The sequence below is a fragment of the Ananas comosus genome, linkage group 10 (genome assembly GCF_001540865.1).
Source record: "Ananas comosus cultivar F153 linkage group 10, ASM154086v1, whole genome shotgun sequence".
In the NCBI taxonomy this organism is placed as follows: Eukaryota; Viridiplantae; Streptophyta; class Magnoliopsida; order Poales; family Bromeliaceae; genus Ananas; species Ananas comosus.
The window spans coordinates 9,383,660-9,403,113 of record NC_033630.1 but is presented as its reverse complement, the minus strand read 5'-3'; the positions used below and the strand labels follow the sequence as shown (position 1 = coordinate 9,403,113).

General features: G+C 35.0%; 1 protein-coding gene across 1 annotated transcript; it reads right to left on the bottom strand.

The window, feature by feature from the left end:
* On the bottom strand, window positions 7,549-18,100 carry LOC109716800 (putative receptor-like protein kinase At4g00960). The gene is made up of 5 exons (XM_020242378.1): window positions 17,662-18,100; window positions 12,623-12,833; window positions 9,960-10,197; window positions 9,695-9,845; window positions 7,549-8,150 (listed from the first exon to the last, which is right to left on the bottom strand). The coding sequence occupies exons 1-5, from the start codon at window positions 17,890-17,892 to the stop codon at window positions 7,767-7,769; spliced, it is 1,215 nt and encodes a 404-aa protein (XP_020097967.1). The 5' UTR covers window positions 17,893-18,100; the 3' UTR covers window positions 7,549-7,766.

Below are 19,454 nucleotides of genomic sequence, written 5' to 3'. Positions count from 1 at the left end.
AATATATTTTATAATAATTTAAAAATAAAATAAAAATTGTATGACTATTATTTACTTCATTAAAGATGAATGAATGATATTGTTAGTATGTGATTGAAATTATATTAATAGGTACTGGCATTTTGGGAAAGAAAAAAATTTTAAAACTCCCTCTTTTATAAGAAGTATAGATATAGATATAAATATAGATATTTATAAGTAAATAAATAAATATTTATATAAGTATATAATAAGATTATGTAAGAAATAATTAAAATCGGGCTGGCCTGGGATGACGGGTGCACAAAGCACTGTCCTAAAGACGAAATTGCCCCTCCACGGTGAGGCTACGCACCGATTCGCTCTAGGAATACAACTCCCTCGGAATTCTTGAATCTCCTCCGTCGGCACTATGAGGATTGAGATTTTTCCCAATGTATATTTGTTATCTTTTTAAATGTTATCATGTGTATTTTAATTTTAAAACTGTCCGTCAAATTTCAGCAAAAAATGATTTAAAATAAAAATTTTATGCGATTATTACTTTTCACTTAAAGTGAACAGAATAGTAATACGCGTTTTCAGCGATGACCGAGGAGAGAGGTTGACTTCTGCTGCGTACCGAACTCCGACCCAGGTGATCTAATAGCTCATTTTCGATGGTCCGACTATGCCGAAGCCAATGGCAGTGACGGATTTTGTGTTTGACATACGATTTTCAAGATATGTTGATTTTATCGCAAATGGGGCAATTTATACCTTGTGTTTTTGCTTTTCAAAACTACCCGTTTTGCGAGGAAACCCACGGGCAGGGACTTTTCTATGAGAGTAGGTTAGTGGAGAGGGACTTGAGCCGCATTTTTACTAATTGGGAGGATTTGAGGGTAATTACCTTGTGTTTTATATATATAGTTATTGTATTTATAGCGATGATTAGTAATATAGTAGGTATGGCTATAGTAGTTTAGGTTAGTCTATAGTATATATAGCGATAAGGTCCTTTAACCCTACCGCCCTAGCACCCTTTCCCCCCCTTTCTGATTCTCCTGAGAGCGCTCGCGCCGTTGACGACTGCCGTCCCACGCCGTACCGCGGGAGATGCCCCATCTCTCTTTTCTCTCTCTCTCTCTGTTCTCTCTCTCTCTTCTCCCCCCACCCTCTTGTATTGGGTTTGATGATGGTGGGAGGGACCCTGTCGGATCATTGGCGCTAACTATTAATCCAAAAGTGAAGCTATTAGAAATTACGCAACCCAATTCACGTTAGGGGCTGTTTGTTGCAACCATTGCAAGCGCATGCATTGCTAAATCGTCAGCCTCGATCCTTTTGTTTTGTTTGTTAGTGTAGTTGAGTTCAACTGCTGCCAGTTCCAACTACACAAGAAGGGTCCAATATGGCTGCAGTTGGAACTACCAGTCCAAATTGGCCGTTAGCTTCCAACTGCAGTTGGTGAGGGATAGGATCACCCACTAATTAACAATAATAAATAAATAAATAAATAGCTAAATAAATAAATAATATATGTTATATAGTAAATAAAAATACTTGTTAAATAAACTCATACTAATAATTTTTAGACAATACAAGCTTTGTGCAAAAAATTAATTTTTTAAATTTATTTTATTAAAATATAATATAGTTTTTTAAAAAGGATTTATAGAATGTGATCGTGTATGTTAATTTAATAAGTTTTAATTAATTATAATTATTAAATTTGATAAAAAAATGAGAGAATCGTTTAAATTTTAAAGTTTGATTTACATATTAAAATTAAATAAATTAAAAATTTTAAATGTGTCGATTAATAAGTTGAAAAATATTATATATATCTACTTATTTATTTATAAATAGTAAATTTAAATGATTAATAAACTTATACAATTATTTTATGTTTAATGAAGGTAATCTCACCACTCTATCTGAAAAGGTGACAAAATTCACAAATACAACTATCAGCTTCATTACCAAACAGAAGAAATGTAACTGCAGCAGTTGCAACTGCGTAAAACCAAACAGACTAGGTGTAGTTACAACTGCAGCATTTGCAACTGCATGTGTTTCCAACTACACTGTTTTTGCAACTACATCCAACCAAACAGCCCCTTAAAGCGTATAGGTACATCGCCGACGGATCTCGATTGTGACTCGGCCCACCCAGCCTCACGCCACTTCGAACATGACTCGGCCCATCTAGCCTCACGCCATTTCGAATATGACTCGGCCCAACATAGTCTCTCTCCACAAGGCAGGATGCTGGCCTATTTAAACCAACAATCCCACCTTCAACACCTGCACACATTTGCAGCATGCGAGAATCGAACCCATGTCCACTGGCTCTGATACTACTTGTCAGATCGTTGGCGCTAACCAGTAATCCCAAAAGCTCGAGCTGTTAGAAATACGCAACCAATTCACTTAAAACGTATAGGTACAGTGCCAACGGGTTTTGATTGTGACTCGCACACAGCCTCACGCCACTTTGAACATGACTCGGCCCACCTAGCCTCATGCCATTTCGAACATGACTTGGCCCAACATAGCCTCTCGCCACAAGGCAAGATGCTAGCCCATTTAAGCCAATAGACCCGAGCGTTCCTTTCTACGTCGCCACTAGCGGGGACCGCCGCCGGCAGGGACCGCCGCCGCTGCATCCTGGGACCGTGGCGACCACCCCTGTGCAACCCTCGGCGCCACTGTGCCTTAGGGAGCCGCCGCGGCTAGGGGAGAGGCCGCAGGATCCCGTGCGGTCGTAGGGAGCCACTCGGCCGCTGTCGCCAAGCCCCGCCACCTCTGACCGTCGCCGTTGGCCCCAGGGACGGCATCAGCGCCGCCCCAGCTATCCCCAAGCTGCCATTGCGCGGCCCCATGATGCCCTAGCCGCGAGGCTGTTTTGGGGCACCGCCGCCACGCCGCGCCGCCGCTACTTCCAGCTGCCGGCTAGGGCCGCCGACCCTTCCCTCTGGGTGCGGTGACCATCCCCCGGCTGGAGCTCGTGCTGCCATGCCGCTAGCACCCTCTTGGTTAATGCGCTAGCTCAACCCTGTTGCATACCCGAGGTTGCTTTGGGGCCGGTCTTCATTTTTGGCCGCCGGAGACTTTAGTGAGTCTCTGAAGCGTGACCACTACACTCCTAGGGTCCTGTGGAGTGTTGTGCTCACCTTCGCTGCAATCGGTGAAGCTTCATGTGCGCAATAGATGTGGCCGCTTTCGGGATCAAGTTTCTGGTGGTCTTTTTCGCTGTTTCGCGACCCTCCAGCCACTGTTTTCGCTCCAGACAGTGAACACGGGCATCCTTGCTTTGAGTCGATCCAAATCGACTGGTTGGTTGGATCCATTCCGACACAGATCAAGATAACGACCTCTAAACTCGTTTTTTATGCATTAATTGTATAGTATTTAGTGTTATTATGAGTTATTTGCATGTTTTATACTTTGGGAACACTATGTACTGCCCCGAACAATGTGAAGTCACTGTTAGCAACCTCTTGACTGATCGTCAAAGGTTCAGGAGCTATTACGAAGTTGCAAGCATAGCCCACGGTGTCACTCGGTGAAAATTCGCCGATCGGATGTGGATTAATTGGTAGGTTTTGGTACTCTAGCATCATAGATGCCTCGAACAGCATGAGCTCAACTTTAGAGCGTACGTACATGTTGTATGAAGCCCTGGGATATCTTTGTTCGAACCTAGAAGCGATCATCTCACGAATGGCACTGTATACGCATTTTAGTATACTTTTGGCCCCGCTTTCGCATTATGAGTGTTGTTGCTGGTTTCAGTGGTAAATGAGCATTGTTTACTGGTTGGAGACTTGATTATGAAGCTCGAACTAGCAAGTAACCATATCGTGGGTTCCGAAGCCAAAAAGGCACTCTTTGGGAACTCGGTACGGCTAGTTATGGAGTTTTTACCCTCGAATCACGCTAATTTTGGGCGGTTGTCTCGATACTTAAAAGTGAGAGTCCTGGGACACATGGGATGATTGGGAGCAGTTTGTTGTGCTTCGGGTTACTCCGGGGCCAAATCGGACCCCAAAATGCGAGTAAGCGAGTGATTCGGGTGTAGAATCACGAATTGCGTGGTACAGCTGTTTGCCAGAATATTTGGGCCTTATTTTTGGGTCACCCTTGCTGTCTCGTATATTTGGCGATAGTTGGAGGGTTGACGGTGGGTTCCAGAGCTGAATTAGCATTTTCCGAAAACCCACCACAGTTTAGTTAATATTTAGATACGTGATTGCATCGTTTTTGTGTGTCACTGCTCGAACACCCAAATAGGTGCGTCTCGGGGCAGCGAATGATATTTGGTGAGTTTTGTCACACTCCGAGACACTTTATGGGTTTGGGTAGAGTCCAGTGTGTTGCCGGGCATTCTCGATGGGTTTGAAATTCGGTAAAAGCACCGAATACTTGGTTGGTTTTCGGGATGTGTGGCATTCCCGGTGGGTTCAAAATTCGGTAAAAATTATTTGTAGGATTTTTTATCTTAAATAATTCATAAGGAATTTTATTACTTTTCTTTTTTAAGATTATGTTTAGTAAATGGTAAGCTATTAATAAAGCTTCGCTCGAAAATATGTACCCTAACCAAGAGTTAGAAAGCATAGCATTGATCATTTTCATTAATGTTTTTTTTTACAATTTTGTAGTGGAGTATAAGGTTCAAAGGTTTCATGTATAACACCAATTGACTCAAAGAAGGAATGATCATCGTATTCTCTTTCTCTATCTCATCTTAGGCATTTAATCATTTTCTTACATTCCAACTCAACTTTATATTTAAAAATTTTAAATTTATCTAACACTTCCTTTTTAGAATACAAAAATAAACATAACAATATCTAAAAAAAAATTATTGATAAATATAAGAAAATATTTCTTTTCACCAAGAGAAGAAAAACCATTCAATTCACAAACATCACTATGCAACAATTCAAGTACAATAAAATATCTATCAATTTTAGAAAAAGACTTTTTAGTAATTTTAGTAAGCATGCAAGTTTTACATCTTTCTAATTTATTATCAAAATAAGAAATTAATTCTTACTTAGCCATATCATGTAATTTTCTATAATTAATATGTCCTAAACAACTAAGCCATAAATAAGAAGAATCAACAAATAGGCACAAAATATTCATGATAGGTATATACCCCTGAAAAGTTTCCGACTTTCTGATTTACCCCTCGTAGAAAGGTTAATATTGAAAATACATTTTCTTCGTTCCAACCTATTTCTAATATACTCCTAGCTAGAGTTAAATTCTATTAATGAACCGTTAACAATAGCTGTTATCTGTATAAATTTACTATTTTGCCCTTTCAAATATACACTTTCATCATCACCGACTTTTCTTATTTGCCCTTAATTTAGGGGTATAAAAAGTATTTTGATTTTTGGTCTTTTCAAATATATCCTTCTACCATCACCAATATTTCTCAGTTGCCCTTAAGTTGAGGGCAAAAGTGGTATTTTGATTTTTTTTAACTCTAGTAGATATTTAACTCACGTTTAACCCAAGTTAACTTAACAAGTGATAACTATAAGGGTATTTTTAAATAACAGAGGAGCATATGAATGGTATATTGGAAAGAAAAAAAATAAAGATAAATGAGATATTTCTGAAGTTTTCAGGGGTATATAGGCAATTATCCCTTCATGTTATTAGTAAGATTGAATTTGAAAGCGCCCTCGTATGAATATTCTTTTTTCATAAAAATTCCACCCTTCGACAAAATAAATTTGTCGGCTTCAAATATAAGTTTGAACTCAAATTTATTAAGAAACTCCATGAACTAAGGTTATTCCTAACCTCAAGGTACATGATATACATCAGTGAGAGTGAGAGTTTTTTCTGATGTGAACTTGAGTTCCACCTTGTCTTTTCCTTTGATTTGCATTGTTGAAGACTTGGTCATGTAGAGAACATTTTTATCTTCCAATGCATCATAAGTTTTGAATAAACTTCCAATTCCATACTTGCGCACATGTCTTCTAGAATCCGGATCAATCCACCAAGCTTCATCAGCTTCGAGAACATTAGCCTCGGATATCATAGCCACAAATTTTTTTTTTGTAATCTGGTGTATTTTTCCTTTTAAGAAACTAGCATTCTTTCTTATGATGGCCCAGTTTACCACGATAAAAGCATGCACAATTTTTTCTTATTTGTTTTGTTGTGGTTGATCGAATGTTTAGCTCTCTTTTGATTTTTTTTTTGTAAATTGATGGGTCTTATTATCTTCATCCTCTATCTCATGATCTTTGGCATTTTGAGCACCTTGTTCTTTTTTGTTATCTTTCATATAATATTCTTCTTCTATGCAAAGATGATTGACCAAATCTTTAAAAGTAATTTCTTTCTTTCTATACTTACAATATTTCTTAAAGTCTTTCTATGATGGAAGAAGTTTATCAATAATTAAAGTCACAATTATACATTCATCCATATTCACACTATTTTTAGTAAATTGATTAAGAATATGTTGAACTTCACGCAACTAATCGAGAACAAATCTACTATCATCCATTTTATGTTATTAAATTTGTTAACAAAAAACTTCTTGTGGCATTCTGAGATTTGTATTTTTTTTCAAAACCTTTTCATAGTTCTTTAGTTGTTTTCACATTTTAGTAGACGTTGGAAAGTGCATCTGACGTAGTGTTTAGAATGTTGCTTCGGCATATATTGTCATCTTCATTCTATTTTTGTCTTGCACAAGTTTGTGCAATAGGCTTACCATTATTTTCTTCCGATCTCGAAATAACGAGGACGTGAGCAACATTGAAAGCCAACGGAATAAAAAATAATTTATTCTACCAACGCTTGAAGTCCATGCTGTCGAATCTTTCTAGTTATACAAACTTTATCGCCATCTCTCATAGAGTAGTAGTTGACATCTTCGGATTTAAGCCTTAAGATTGTACATCAAAAAGTAAAAAGTATATGAGATAGAAAGATAAAAAAAGGCTTAAGGCGTGTAGCAAAGCCATTCTTTTTAAGGCTTAATCCGTCGCTATTGTTTAAGAAAATTAGAGTGCACTGGATCAACAAATAGCATCCGAAAATATAATAAAGCACCTGTCCCAATTGCATTTGTACATATGAAGTCGGGCCTTTAAACACTTACTTGATTAAGTTGTTAGAAAGAAACAAATATAAGTAACAAAAAAAAAAGTTATTATGAACAAAAAGTTGAACTTTTCATTTATGCTTCAGCGATCAATATTATGGACTTGTAAAAACCACGAATGGTGTACTTTATGAAGTGATAATTTATAAATAAGTATTTCAAAAAGTGACTTTTTAATTTATGATTGTTTTTATTTGATAATAACTATCAATTAGTTACTAATACATTGTTGATGGTTTTACCAATGCATACGAGTCAAATTCAATATATGTAAAAATTAATTTCAATGGATATATGCACGAAAGAAGACATTATAAAATCGTATTTTTTCATATCTAATCCGCTCACCAAAAGTCACATTCTTTTATATTCATTTACTAAGAATCACACCTTTTGATTAAAGTTATATCCATTCAATAAAAATTACATCCATTCACTAAGAGTCAAAGAACAAACTAAATACTATATTATTTTGAAATTTTTCTTACACTAATATCTATCACTACGTTGGTGGGAAAAAATACTCTCACCAAACGAATTTTAACTCAACTAGTACATAAATACTCAAATCCAACAGTGAAAAATTACTTACAAACAAAAAGGAAAGAAAGAGAGAAGAATCTTAGTGTACATTTGTATATATACATGTATTAATTTACCGGCCTTCTGATGTAAATGAAACAGATATAGAATTCCTGGAGTATTCTTCGGCTACACTAAACAAATTAGAGGCTTTCGTTGTGTCGGTGGTACCAAAAGTGCTATTCGTGTTGTTGGTGTTAGAGCTCATTGCGGTGGAACTGGTGGTGCTCCATCGTCCGACCCGGCCGTGGATTGCGGGCCTACCGGGCTTCGGCAACGTGAAAGAGCCACTGCAGAGCATCAGATGGACGCTGTTCATATCAGGCCGATCGGAGACTATGGCTTGACAACATAGCAAGCCAATTTGGATGCACAACAAAACTTCGTCGGCGTCACATTCCGAGAGAGTCGGGTCCATGATCTCGGAAGCTCTTCCCTCTTCTGATAATTTCCATGTCTATGAAAAATATAAGGATCAACTGTTAAGACTACTGGCAAAGTTATATGTTGTTTGTAAAAATGTATGCATGTTGAAATGCATCTAATGCGTGTAATTTGAAAAAATGGAGCTAACAATCTTCTATATACATATAGAACGAGGCTACTATACTATCTATAGTACAGGAGTTCCAGTACTATAGTCTCGTTTTCGATCTTAGGATGTTCAAATCAACGATCCACACTGTTAAATATAATCTAAGATATATGAAGTTTTTAGAAATAAAATTTTAATTTTTTTCCACATCGTTTATTTAAGGGAAAACTTCAAAAACCCCCCCTGTGGTTTCCAACTTTCTCACTTTAGTACCCTGTGGTTTAAAGTGTATCAATTTGCCCCCCTGTGGTTTTGTTTTTATTTTTTCTATAGCTTTTTTCTTAATATTTCGTTAAATTATATGCAAAAAAACATCAGATATCCATCTAGATTTACCGAATATTTATTTTAGTACCCTTTAATTTTAATTTTGTTACTGATTTGAGAAAAAAAAAAAAAATTGATAAAAAAAAGAGAAAAACGAAATCACAGGGGGGCAAATTGATACACTTTAAACCACAGGGTACTAAAGTGAAAAAGTTGGAAACCACAGGGGGGGTTTTTGAAGTTTTTCCTTTATTTAATAAGTAACTCATGTAAAAATGAACGGTGGAAATTGAACAATCTTTACAATTTGAGGATAGGACTTTTGAATTCAAGATTAAGAATGCTATCCTTAATCTAGATAGTATAAAATATTCTATCAAAATTTGAATAAAGTTAGGTTTACACCATTAAACTACAAACTTATTATAGTAGCCATTGAAAATTGACAATTTTGAAATTATTTGATCATAAAGTAAACAATGTTGAAAAAAATATATAAAATTTTATTCCTAAAAACCTCAAATACCCTAAATTAGTTTTAACGATATGGATCGTTGATTTGAGTATTTTAAGGTTGAAAACGAGATTATATTAACGAAACCCCAGTACTATAGATATTATAGGAGCCTAGCTCTATATATACATATTTCCTAGGGGCGGTAAATGAAAACTGCAACTTTACACATACTAACATAATTTCAGGTGCAAAATAAACTAATGTCTTGCATGTGTGAATAGGAAATTCAACCAGGTGCTTTATTATGTGTCATGTGTCATCTTGCTTCATATAATGTAACTCAGTTTAATTTCTTACTAGTTTGTGAAACAAATTCTAAGTTTAGGCAACCATTTCCATCTCCAGTTACCGTCTTAAAATTATGCGGGCAAAGTCTGAAAAACAGATGGCATTGCCGCATGTCCGGGAGAAAAGTTACATTGGTACCATCAAAAATTTGCGTTGATCCAAGACACATTAGTTAATTCATTAAGTCATTTGATATGTGGCTAAGTTTGCTACTATGCTTGCATGAAGTTACTATCTAAAGGAAAACAAACAAGAGAAAAGTATCTTCAAATATACTGTAAACATCATTCAGAAAGTTCGAAGTAAATTAGCAGATTAGAATATCGCAGCTTACGTAGTTCAAAAGGTCAATCTTCTCTTCATCCAAATGCCGGTCAATATTCTTCCTCCCGCTCACAATCTCCAACACCAACATGCCGAAACTGAAAACATCCGTCTTTGCTGACAAGTAACCATTCATGGCATATTCCGGAGCCATATAACCACTGCAAAGCACCATATATTTCTCTCCTCAAAATCACTCCAATAACACTGAATTTTCCTATATGTGATCAAAATACGACGAACGGAAAACTATAATTGAATGAGGGAAAACTCACTAGGTGCCGGAAATCCTAAATGTATTGACATGGGTATCATCCTCAAGGAAAAGCCTTGCCATGCCAAAGTCAGAGATCTTCGGATTTAATTGGTCATCAAGCAAGATATTACTTGCCTTTATGTCTCTATGGATGATCTTCACTGGAGATTCTTCATGAAGGTAAAGCAGACCCTTTGCCACTCCAACTATTATCTCAAAACGCTTTGACCAATCTAACAATACACTCTTCTTCTTATCTGGAAATCAAAAAAGAAAGCCCAACAAGTAAGATGCTATCAAATTTTCTTTTTCGAGAATAACATGGTCAATAACTGATGAAGATATTTGATTCAAGTTAGTGGCATTTCGCAGCAGATGTTCACTCAGGTAGGCTGTGATGTGACAAAGAATACTAGATTTGAATGTTGATAGTTTCTGAAACTTTTAACTAATTATGATCTGGCCCGTAATTACTTCACTTAGGTTCTTGATCTTACCCAATTATTCCGGATGACATTTCTAGATTAATTCTCTATCATTATTCTGCTAGAATGCATGCAATCAATTCTGATATGAGAAACAAAGTTTATAGTTTTACCCACTGTACACTGCAGGTTCTGTTTGAAGTAAAGGAATGATGAGCATGACAATAGTCACGTCACACATGATACCTGCCATTTTAGGGAGTTTTGATCTGGAAATGTGTTAGGAAGTAACATTGCTAAATTAAGGTACTAACAGGGACCAACTTGTTTGAGTGAAAAGGAAAAAAAAGGACCAGATCGGCAATTCGTGGCAAGTTCAATGACTATCCATGTATTAAACCTGATTATTTATTTCGGTTACAGCATTCTGCCTTCTATTTTGCAACTTATGTGTGGTATTCTATGTTACTTCGAGGACTTGGAGTTTTTAAATGGTAGCATACAAAATGGTTAAAAACAAAAAAGAAAAAGGAGTATTCAATATGGTTTCTCACGTATTGTAGCTCTATGGAATTATTTTTCTCTCTTTCTTATACTTGTTGGATAATTTGTAGAAAACTTTTATGAAACATTATCATGGGGAATATATTACAGTAGTAGTCCAATAAACAACTTCATTACAGTTTAATAATGGTTGTTGAATGAAGATGTCTTAATTCCAAAGAGAACATGGCTTTCCTGATATATTTATTCGGAAGTAATGAGGAAATGATACTGTAATAAAGTTGACTAGAGTTTCAAGTTTCCAGAGAGCTATTGGTACTGATAGTTAATTCATCCACAGGTCAAAAGATGCAGTCAAATCAAGAAAGATCAGTTGAACGTCAAGTATACCAAATATGTTGACAAATAAATAAACGAGGCAATGACCGATTCAAATCCAATTAGATGCAACTATTTTAGGTTGCTGTACTAAACAATACCCACCTGCTCAACAGATGCAGTCAAATCTGGAAAGATCAGTTCAGTGTCAACTAAACCAAACTCATTGACTAATAAATAAATGAGGCAATGACCGATTCCGACCCAATTAGATGCAACTATTTCAGGTTGTTGTATTAAACAATATCCACTTGCATAACCTTCAAACTCAGGCCATATTGTCGACAAAGACTAGCGATAACCCAGATACGAATTAACTAGGCCAAGAAATTTCCAAGTAAACAGATATGATGGTGATATTAAGAAAAGGATTAACAAACTCATCTTCATCTGAGAAAGTGAAATCAGAAATGGTCAGTTTAAGGACACGAATAGCAACAAAATCATGAGAAATAAACAAATAAAACAATAACCAACTACCACCCTATCTGATTTAACTATTTAGGCCATTGTAATAGAAATTAGTCCACATGCATAACTTTTAAAATTAGTCCATATTATTGACGAAACCTAGAGACGACCTAGATATATTTAATTAGAATGAGAAACTTCAAGGAAACGGCTCTGACAGTGATGTTACGAAATTCCTTAATGCCCATTCTGACTCTTCTACTGAGTTTAAAAGTGACGGTCACTAAACGACCAAGTAAAAGCGGGGCAAAAGACTTCACTATATCTAGAGTCAAAATCTATTTTCAGTTTCTTTTAATTTTTCTTCTTTACATTAAAACCATTTTTGCTGAAGATCACTGGGCAAGCATATATTATGAGGTTTGAAAGCATCCATGCCAATCATGTATTTTGATATGATCATTTTGCTAATTGGCATTGGCATTCATATCCAGAACTCATTGAATTAAAGGAGGCTTCACATAAAGGGTTAAGTCTAGAGTGCCCGATAACAACAGAGAGTTGCATCTTATGATTGAGACATATAAGACATAACACTGCACAACACCTTTGCAATCCTAGATACCAAAAATAGACAGAAAAAAAAAAAAACGAGAGACCTAAAGTGCTTCAAGAAACTCGTAGAATCACCGTGAGAGTTCACGTGATGCATGCAGAGTGGTACTCCTTTTCATTCTTAAATGATCACATTTTGTACCTATTTCAGGTTTTTTTTTTTCGTTTAAATAAGATGGTTGGATTGAATCATTGAAAGCCTCGGTTGTGGTGGTACAATCAAAACAAATGGTAATCCTATAAAGACCTCAATGTGGAACTTTTTACCGAAAATCAAGTGCTAATAATGGATGGCGCTACATGGTGGGTGGGCGAGAGAGAGAGAGAGAGAGAGAGAGAGAGAGAGAACCGAAGAGGAAGTGGTCGAGGCTGCGGTTGGGGAAGTAAGGATAGACGAGCATCTTTTGTCCGGAGGAGGCACAACAGCCGAGCAGCGAGACCAAATTACGGTGTTGGATTTTAAGCAGAAGCCTGACCTCATTGATGAACTCCTTCACCCCCTGTCGCGACTCTAGCGATAGCTTCTTCACTGCTATCGCTTCCCCATTTTCCAATACACCCTGCATGAATACAAAACCAAGTTCATTCATATCAGTTGAAGCCTAAATTGGTTTTGGTCCATCCACATTTTACAGCAACAAAAGCCAAATTATTACGAAGCTTAAAAATACATATATCAAATGCACTGCTTGCTTTTTATTACATCTTTGTCCATGCTGAGACATTATCTAAGCAACACTAAACGGGTAAATATGATAAACATTCAATTGTATCATCTCAAAGGGAACGGCATGAACTAGTTCTTAGGATATTGATGTTTCTCATCAGATTGAAGGGGAGAACATAAAAGTCTTCTCACATTTATATCGGCAATGTGGTAAATGCAACATTTTGCAAAAGTTGCTCTTTTGCAAATTTGCTTCGCATCAACCTAGTGACCCTATTCTCAGCTTGGTAAGCAACTAATTAAATATCTAGATACAGTGCATATTTTTTTGTGGAATCCAGATTGTCTTCTCTAGTCAAAAAGCAAAACTCAGGCATTCACAAAGAAAGAACTAGAGCTTCTAGCTAAATCTGGAAAGTGAGATGAGCTTCTGGACAGAAATAGCTTAAAGCTTCTGCTTCGAGCTTCAGCAGAATGTTTCTAAGTTGGTTCTACATTTCCAACAAGAAGAGCGGCTTCTTGAGAAACTCCGCAGCTTTAGGGGGTCCAAGAGAGGCAATATTTCTGTTGTCACAGAGCTGCTCTTTGCATACATCTACGGCCTAATAAGTAACAACAGAGCGCAAATAATAGTGGTCCAACAAAACAGGATTGATTCATACGAGGCAGTAGTGAAATGAGGAAGAAGGGAAAAATGGAACAAATTCAGGTCATGCTCCTGGCATTACGTTGGAAAAATCCAACTTCATAGACATGTAACCAATTCAAAAATGTACTTTAACTGCTGCGACACTGAAGTTAGTTGACTGCCTTAGTAAGTTCTAAAATATCATTTCTAGAGTCTTTCTTTCATGAGAGCTCGCTAGTTGGGTAGCAAGTAAGAAGGATTAAGTATATTATCGTTTCAGCTTATAGCAAATCATATAATAAATGAACTCTACCGTCCGAAAATTTTTAGAATTGCTAGAACTTAACCACTGCCTAAAGCAAAACCTAAATACAATAATAACTAGAAGAAGAAAGCCGCATCCAACATGAATAATCACCATAACACTTGATCTAAAATCCAAATATTCCCTTGAAGTTTACCTCTGGTTTAGGCTGAAAATGAGGAACCCCTGACAACTTGGGACAGTTTTGTGAGACAAAATTTGTGTCAAATCTAATAATTCCTACACTCAAGGTTTTGAATAAAACCAAGCGCAGTCCTTACTTACAGCTTCCCTGATCCATTGTAAACTTACAAAATACCTAGTTTGATATGTAATCTATCCTAAGGCATTGTTGATTTGAGGAAAAATGGAAAGAAGTGGTAGCGCTAAACAAATAGTATGAAAATTCATACATTATTTTGCGAACACCACTCTCTTCTATAGTTTTGCCGCCAAGGTTGACTATACAAGAGTTTGAAATCTCGAAGTTTCCCAAAACAAATCAAGAATTTTTTAGACTTTTTCGCGAAGCAGCTACTAATAATGGACAACATTTGTTGTTTGAAAGAAAGGTTAAACATAAATCTAGAAGATAAATATGCAAATCGCTATTAACCATACTCAATGTCAGCTACCATCTGTTAGTGAAGTGTAAGGATAGCTATGAAATGTAAAGTCGAAAGGAGATTGTGGTAAAAAAGGAAAAAGAATTAGATTAAATTGCAGAATAAAAAAAAAAATCTAATATATTGGGTTTTGCACTTCTCCGTCATTGATTTTTGAATTATGTAGAAAGCTCCCCTCAATCTTTGAGATGTAATTACTTAACCCCCTTCCGTAATTTTATCATCCCCTAAATTCGAAAAATAATTAAAATACAATTTCAATACCAGCTATATACGTTGTACGATAAGAAAGGGATGTTCGGATATCATTTCCTGCCCTTTCTAACTCTCTTACAATTGATTTTTAGCAATTAGTATTTTCTGAACATAAAAAGGACAAGATAACTGTAAATTGCGTTAACGAGAAATATTCAGATACTACTTGTTTACCATACAACATCAATAGTTGTTAGTTGGTAACTAGAATTATATTTTTAATATTTTCCAGTAATTTATAAAGGATGAAATTGCGGAGGGGAGTCAAGTGATAGCAAACACAGAAAATGAGGGCGGGTTTCTGTATATTATAAAAATCGAGAGAGGTAAAGTACAAAACACGAGATATTAAGGGCTCACCGTTGCCCTTTTTCTGTTTTTTTTTTTTTAATAAAAGTTCTAAATGAAATATTATCGAAGGGAATGATGGATTGCTTGCAATGGTTACATTTGAAGTATTTGTTTGGCAAAAATAAATAAAAACTCGTCAGCAACTTTTTTTTTTCTTCTATCTTTCTTAAAGTTGTTGTCATTCATCACTTCGCTAGAATGCATCGTAAGCTAACTATCAACGACAATAGGAGGAAAGTTCTTCCACCAGTATATAAATTATATAGAATTACTGTTAAAAAAAATAAAAACAAATTATATAAAGAATGCCAAAATGAGGTGTAGAAAACGAAAACAACCATAGAATTCAACATGATGTAAGTGTAATTAAGTCTTTTGGTTATCCAAGTATAAAATTATGACTTGCACAATCATGTAGTTCTAAGCAATTTCCCTTTTTAGTACTAAATTCTCAAGCTTCTACTACAAGAAAGGAGGGCCACAAAAGAGATATATAGTGCTCAATTTGATATGCCAACAGGGTCAACCCAATTGACCCAAGAGTCATCATGTCACTACCTAAACTTTTGACTTGAAAAAGAAAAAATAATAATAAAAAAACAAAAAGGCAACTTAAAAAAAAGAAAAAGAAAAATTCTACTTGTACACCCCAAAAGGGATACAGATCTAATACCCTCCATCCTAGAATTCACAAAAACTCAACTGGGTTTTAGTAAAAAATAAAGAGAAACTAATGTGTCGAGTAGTAAATGATAATCTTTGGATGGAAAGGATGTAAGATATACCGATAGCATTGCACTAAAAAAGAGGTTAAATTACAAAGAGCCCTCTTACACTTCAGCGGCAGTCTCACTTACCCCCATGCATTAAAAATTGCATTGGTTACCGACCTACACTTTGTCATATCATCTAAGATAGATCGAAAAAACTTTAAAAAATGGCAAATTAGGCTGTAAAACTTTATAAAATGAATGGGCATATCACATTGCTCCATATCTTAACACTATCTAATTTGTAGCTCAAAAAATATATAAAAATAATAGATAAAGAAAATTTCCTATTTTGGTAATACTATCAAAATTGATAGTTTATTAAACAATTTATTCAATTTTTATGATTTTTATTGCCTTACTCATAGATAACTTCAACTAAAAATTTATTTTTGCAGAGCTTTATAGTTGAATTCAACAATTATCTCAAATAGCTGGACCTATTTGAAATAATGATAAAGTGTAGAAAGACAATTGATAAAACTTTTATGCAGAAGGATAATTAATACAAGCGCTGAAGTGCAAGAGGGCTTTTTATAATTTAGCCCCTAAAATTTACCTAATTTGCAATTCACCATTTGATCTCAAAAACATCGATTTGAGAAAAAAAAAAAAATGAGGCTCATGCGATGGATTGCAACAGAATCATTGCACAGATAATAAATAAAAATATTTTAAATTCAAATAATAAAATTATAAATTTAAAAAAGTTTGGGTCCTTGCTTTATTTTGATCTTCTGGCTTTCCACTGCTAGTAGTTGGACAAACCAGCAAGGCGCTTTGGTCACCGTCTGATTAACATCGAACAGCCGAATTCGAATAAGGAGAAAATAAAAAGAGCAAAATAGATAAAATTGTAGGGAAACCCCTTACCAATAAGCCATTCTGAAGTAGCTCCCCAAATTAGTTTTCTCTCTTTTTTTCAGAATGAAGTGATTACAACTTTATCAAAATATTTGATAATTTCATTAAATTTAATAATTTTAACTGCCTAGTTAAAAAACAAAACTAGATTATAGCTATAATTGAGACATTAAATTTAACAAAAATTTTAAAGCTAAATTATAGAAAATTATCCTGCAAATACCCACTTTTCTATTTTTCATATCTGACTTTCAAAAATTTACATTTTGGCCCTTTAGAATTAAAAAAATGTTTTCAAGGAGTACGGCGTCAAGGGAGAGGGCAAAATAACTAAATTATTCTTACTTTTTCTATAAAAAAAATAATGTTTTAATATATTTCTGTCACTTTGAAGGATATTTTTTGTATAAATTATAAAAAATGGATAGAATAGTGATAAAATCCGGACAGAGGGAGACTAAATGCAACATCTTGAAACGTTTCGGAGGTAAAAAAATATAATTAGCATTGCTCTTTCTAAAATATTTTCCAAAAATACAATTTTTCGAAAAACCCTGAAAAACTTTTTTCCTGAAAAAGTTAATCATAAAAAAACACCATTTTCCCAAACGTGTTTATTTTTCGGATAATTTTTTTTTAAAAAAATGCTAGTATTTTATAAAATCTGAAAAAAAATAATTTTTTTTTTATTTTTTCTTTTCCAGAACAAAACAGATTAAACAAAAAAAAAAGAAAAAAAAATTCAGCCAGAAAACTGAAATACTTTTCAATTCAAAGAACTAAGCACCCCAATATGATAAGTGAATCTCATTAAAAAAAAAAAAAAGAGCATAAAATAATGAGGGGGCGATTTCAAGGGAGGGGATAGTTGAGGGGGGTGTTGATACAAGTACAAGGGTAGGGTTTAGTTAATTTATTTATACCTTGTAGACGGGGCCGAATCCGCCGCGGCCGAGGAGGTTGGCGTCGGAGAAGTTGTCGGTGGCGACTTCGAGCGTGCCGAGCTCGATAAACAGATTCCACGAAGTCGGCGCCGACTCCGTCCCCTCCCGCTTCTCGTCGCCGACTCCTCCCCCTCCCCCTCCCCCCGCCCAGCACCCGCACAGCCGCCACCATGCGCCGCCCCGCATCGACGCCGATGCGGGGGCCCGCATACACGACTCGGTGCGTGCGTGCGCGCTCGCGGGGATAGAATAGGATCTTCGATCGATGATCACAACTTCTTCTTTTTACCCTTTTTTTTTTTTCTCTCTCTCTCTTTTTTTGGGAGTAGGGTAAGGGTAGGGAGAGTTCTCGGGCCGGTGCCACATCTGCTATAAGAAGCCTCGATCGGCGTAGGAGAAGGAGACCGGTCCTCCCAACTTTCAACGATTTTATCTCAGTCTTCAAATCTTTAATTTTGCCCTTGGGTGTAAACTTTTTCTCTAGAGCATCGAACTCAATTTTCACCGCATTCAACTATTTCTAAAAAAATTATTAAATATTAAAGGGTAAACTTCGAATACCACCCCTGTGGTTTCACACTTTCTCACTTTAGTATCCTATGGTTTAAAGTGTATCAGGATGGTTTCATTTTTATCTTTTCGTCAGCTTTTTCATTAATATTTCGTTAAATTATATATAAAAAATTTCAGATATTCTACATAGGTTTAGGTTTATCAAATATTTACTTTAATGCCCTTTAGTTTTAACTTTGTTACTGATTTAATAAAAATAATTTAATGAGATCGATACTAAAAAGATAAAAATAAAACCACAGGATACTAAATTGATACACTTTAAATTACAGAATACTAAAATGAGAAAGTTCGAAACTATAGGGGTGATATTTAAAGTTTGTCCTACATTTAAATGAGTAATTCTTTATTTTTTTTTTATTATATAAAATTTCCAGGACCTCCGAAATAAAAATATGAGATGGATAAAAATAAAAGAGAAAAATTCAATTCTTGGAGGGGCCAAACAGAAATTTATCTTGAGTATAATCCATTTAATTTTGACAACTAATAGCATGTTATAGTAAGGCATAATTACACTACACTACAAGGTATCTTCATAAATTTATTTCTTTTAATTTACTATAGTGTACCAATTATTTTTCATAGGCACCACTTACCTTTTTTTTCTTTTTTTCAATTTATACATTATAAGCAATACAACTATAATTTTTATAAAATCTGTTAAAAACACCGGTTAAAATTGGTATATCATATATTTGGCTCATTTTGGCATGTAAAATAACAAAAAAATATACAAAAATTAAAAATAATTAAAAATAAGAAGAAAATAAATTATGTAGAGCGCTGGTAAACTTTAGGTCTTTTATAAATAGACATCTAAACTTTAAATTTTGACAATCAAATTTTCTAAACTTTACCAAATAGTTTAATAAGCTTCGGTCATCAACATAGTTATTAATTATACCGTCATTTTGATCACTGTCATGCAAATAATCTTGTAAGACTACAAAGTATATAAAAAAAAATTTCCTAATTTGATAATTATGCATAATTGAAGAGTAAGGCGAACCTAACTTTAATTTTTGTTACTTTTTGTGAATGTGAGAAATTTTTTTTTTTTTGTATTTTGAAGTTTTATTAGATAATATGCATAACATCAACCAAAAGAACTGTACAATTTATAAATTCAATTGAGGTAAGAGGTAATTTGTTAGAAGTTTTTAATAAGCCTATCATAGAGATTCATTTTATATTCT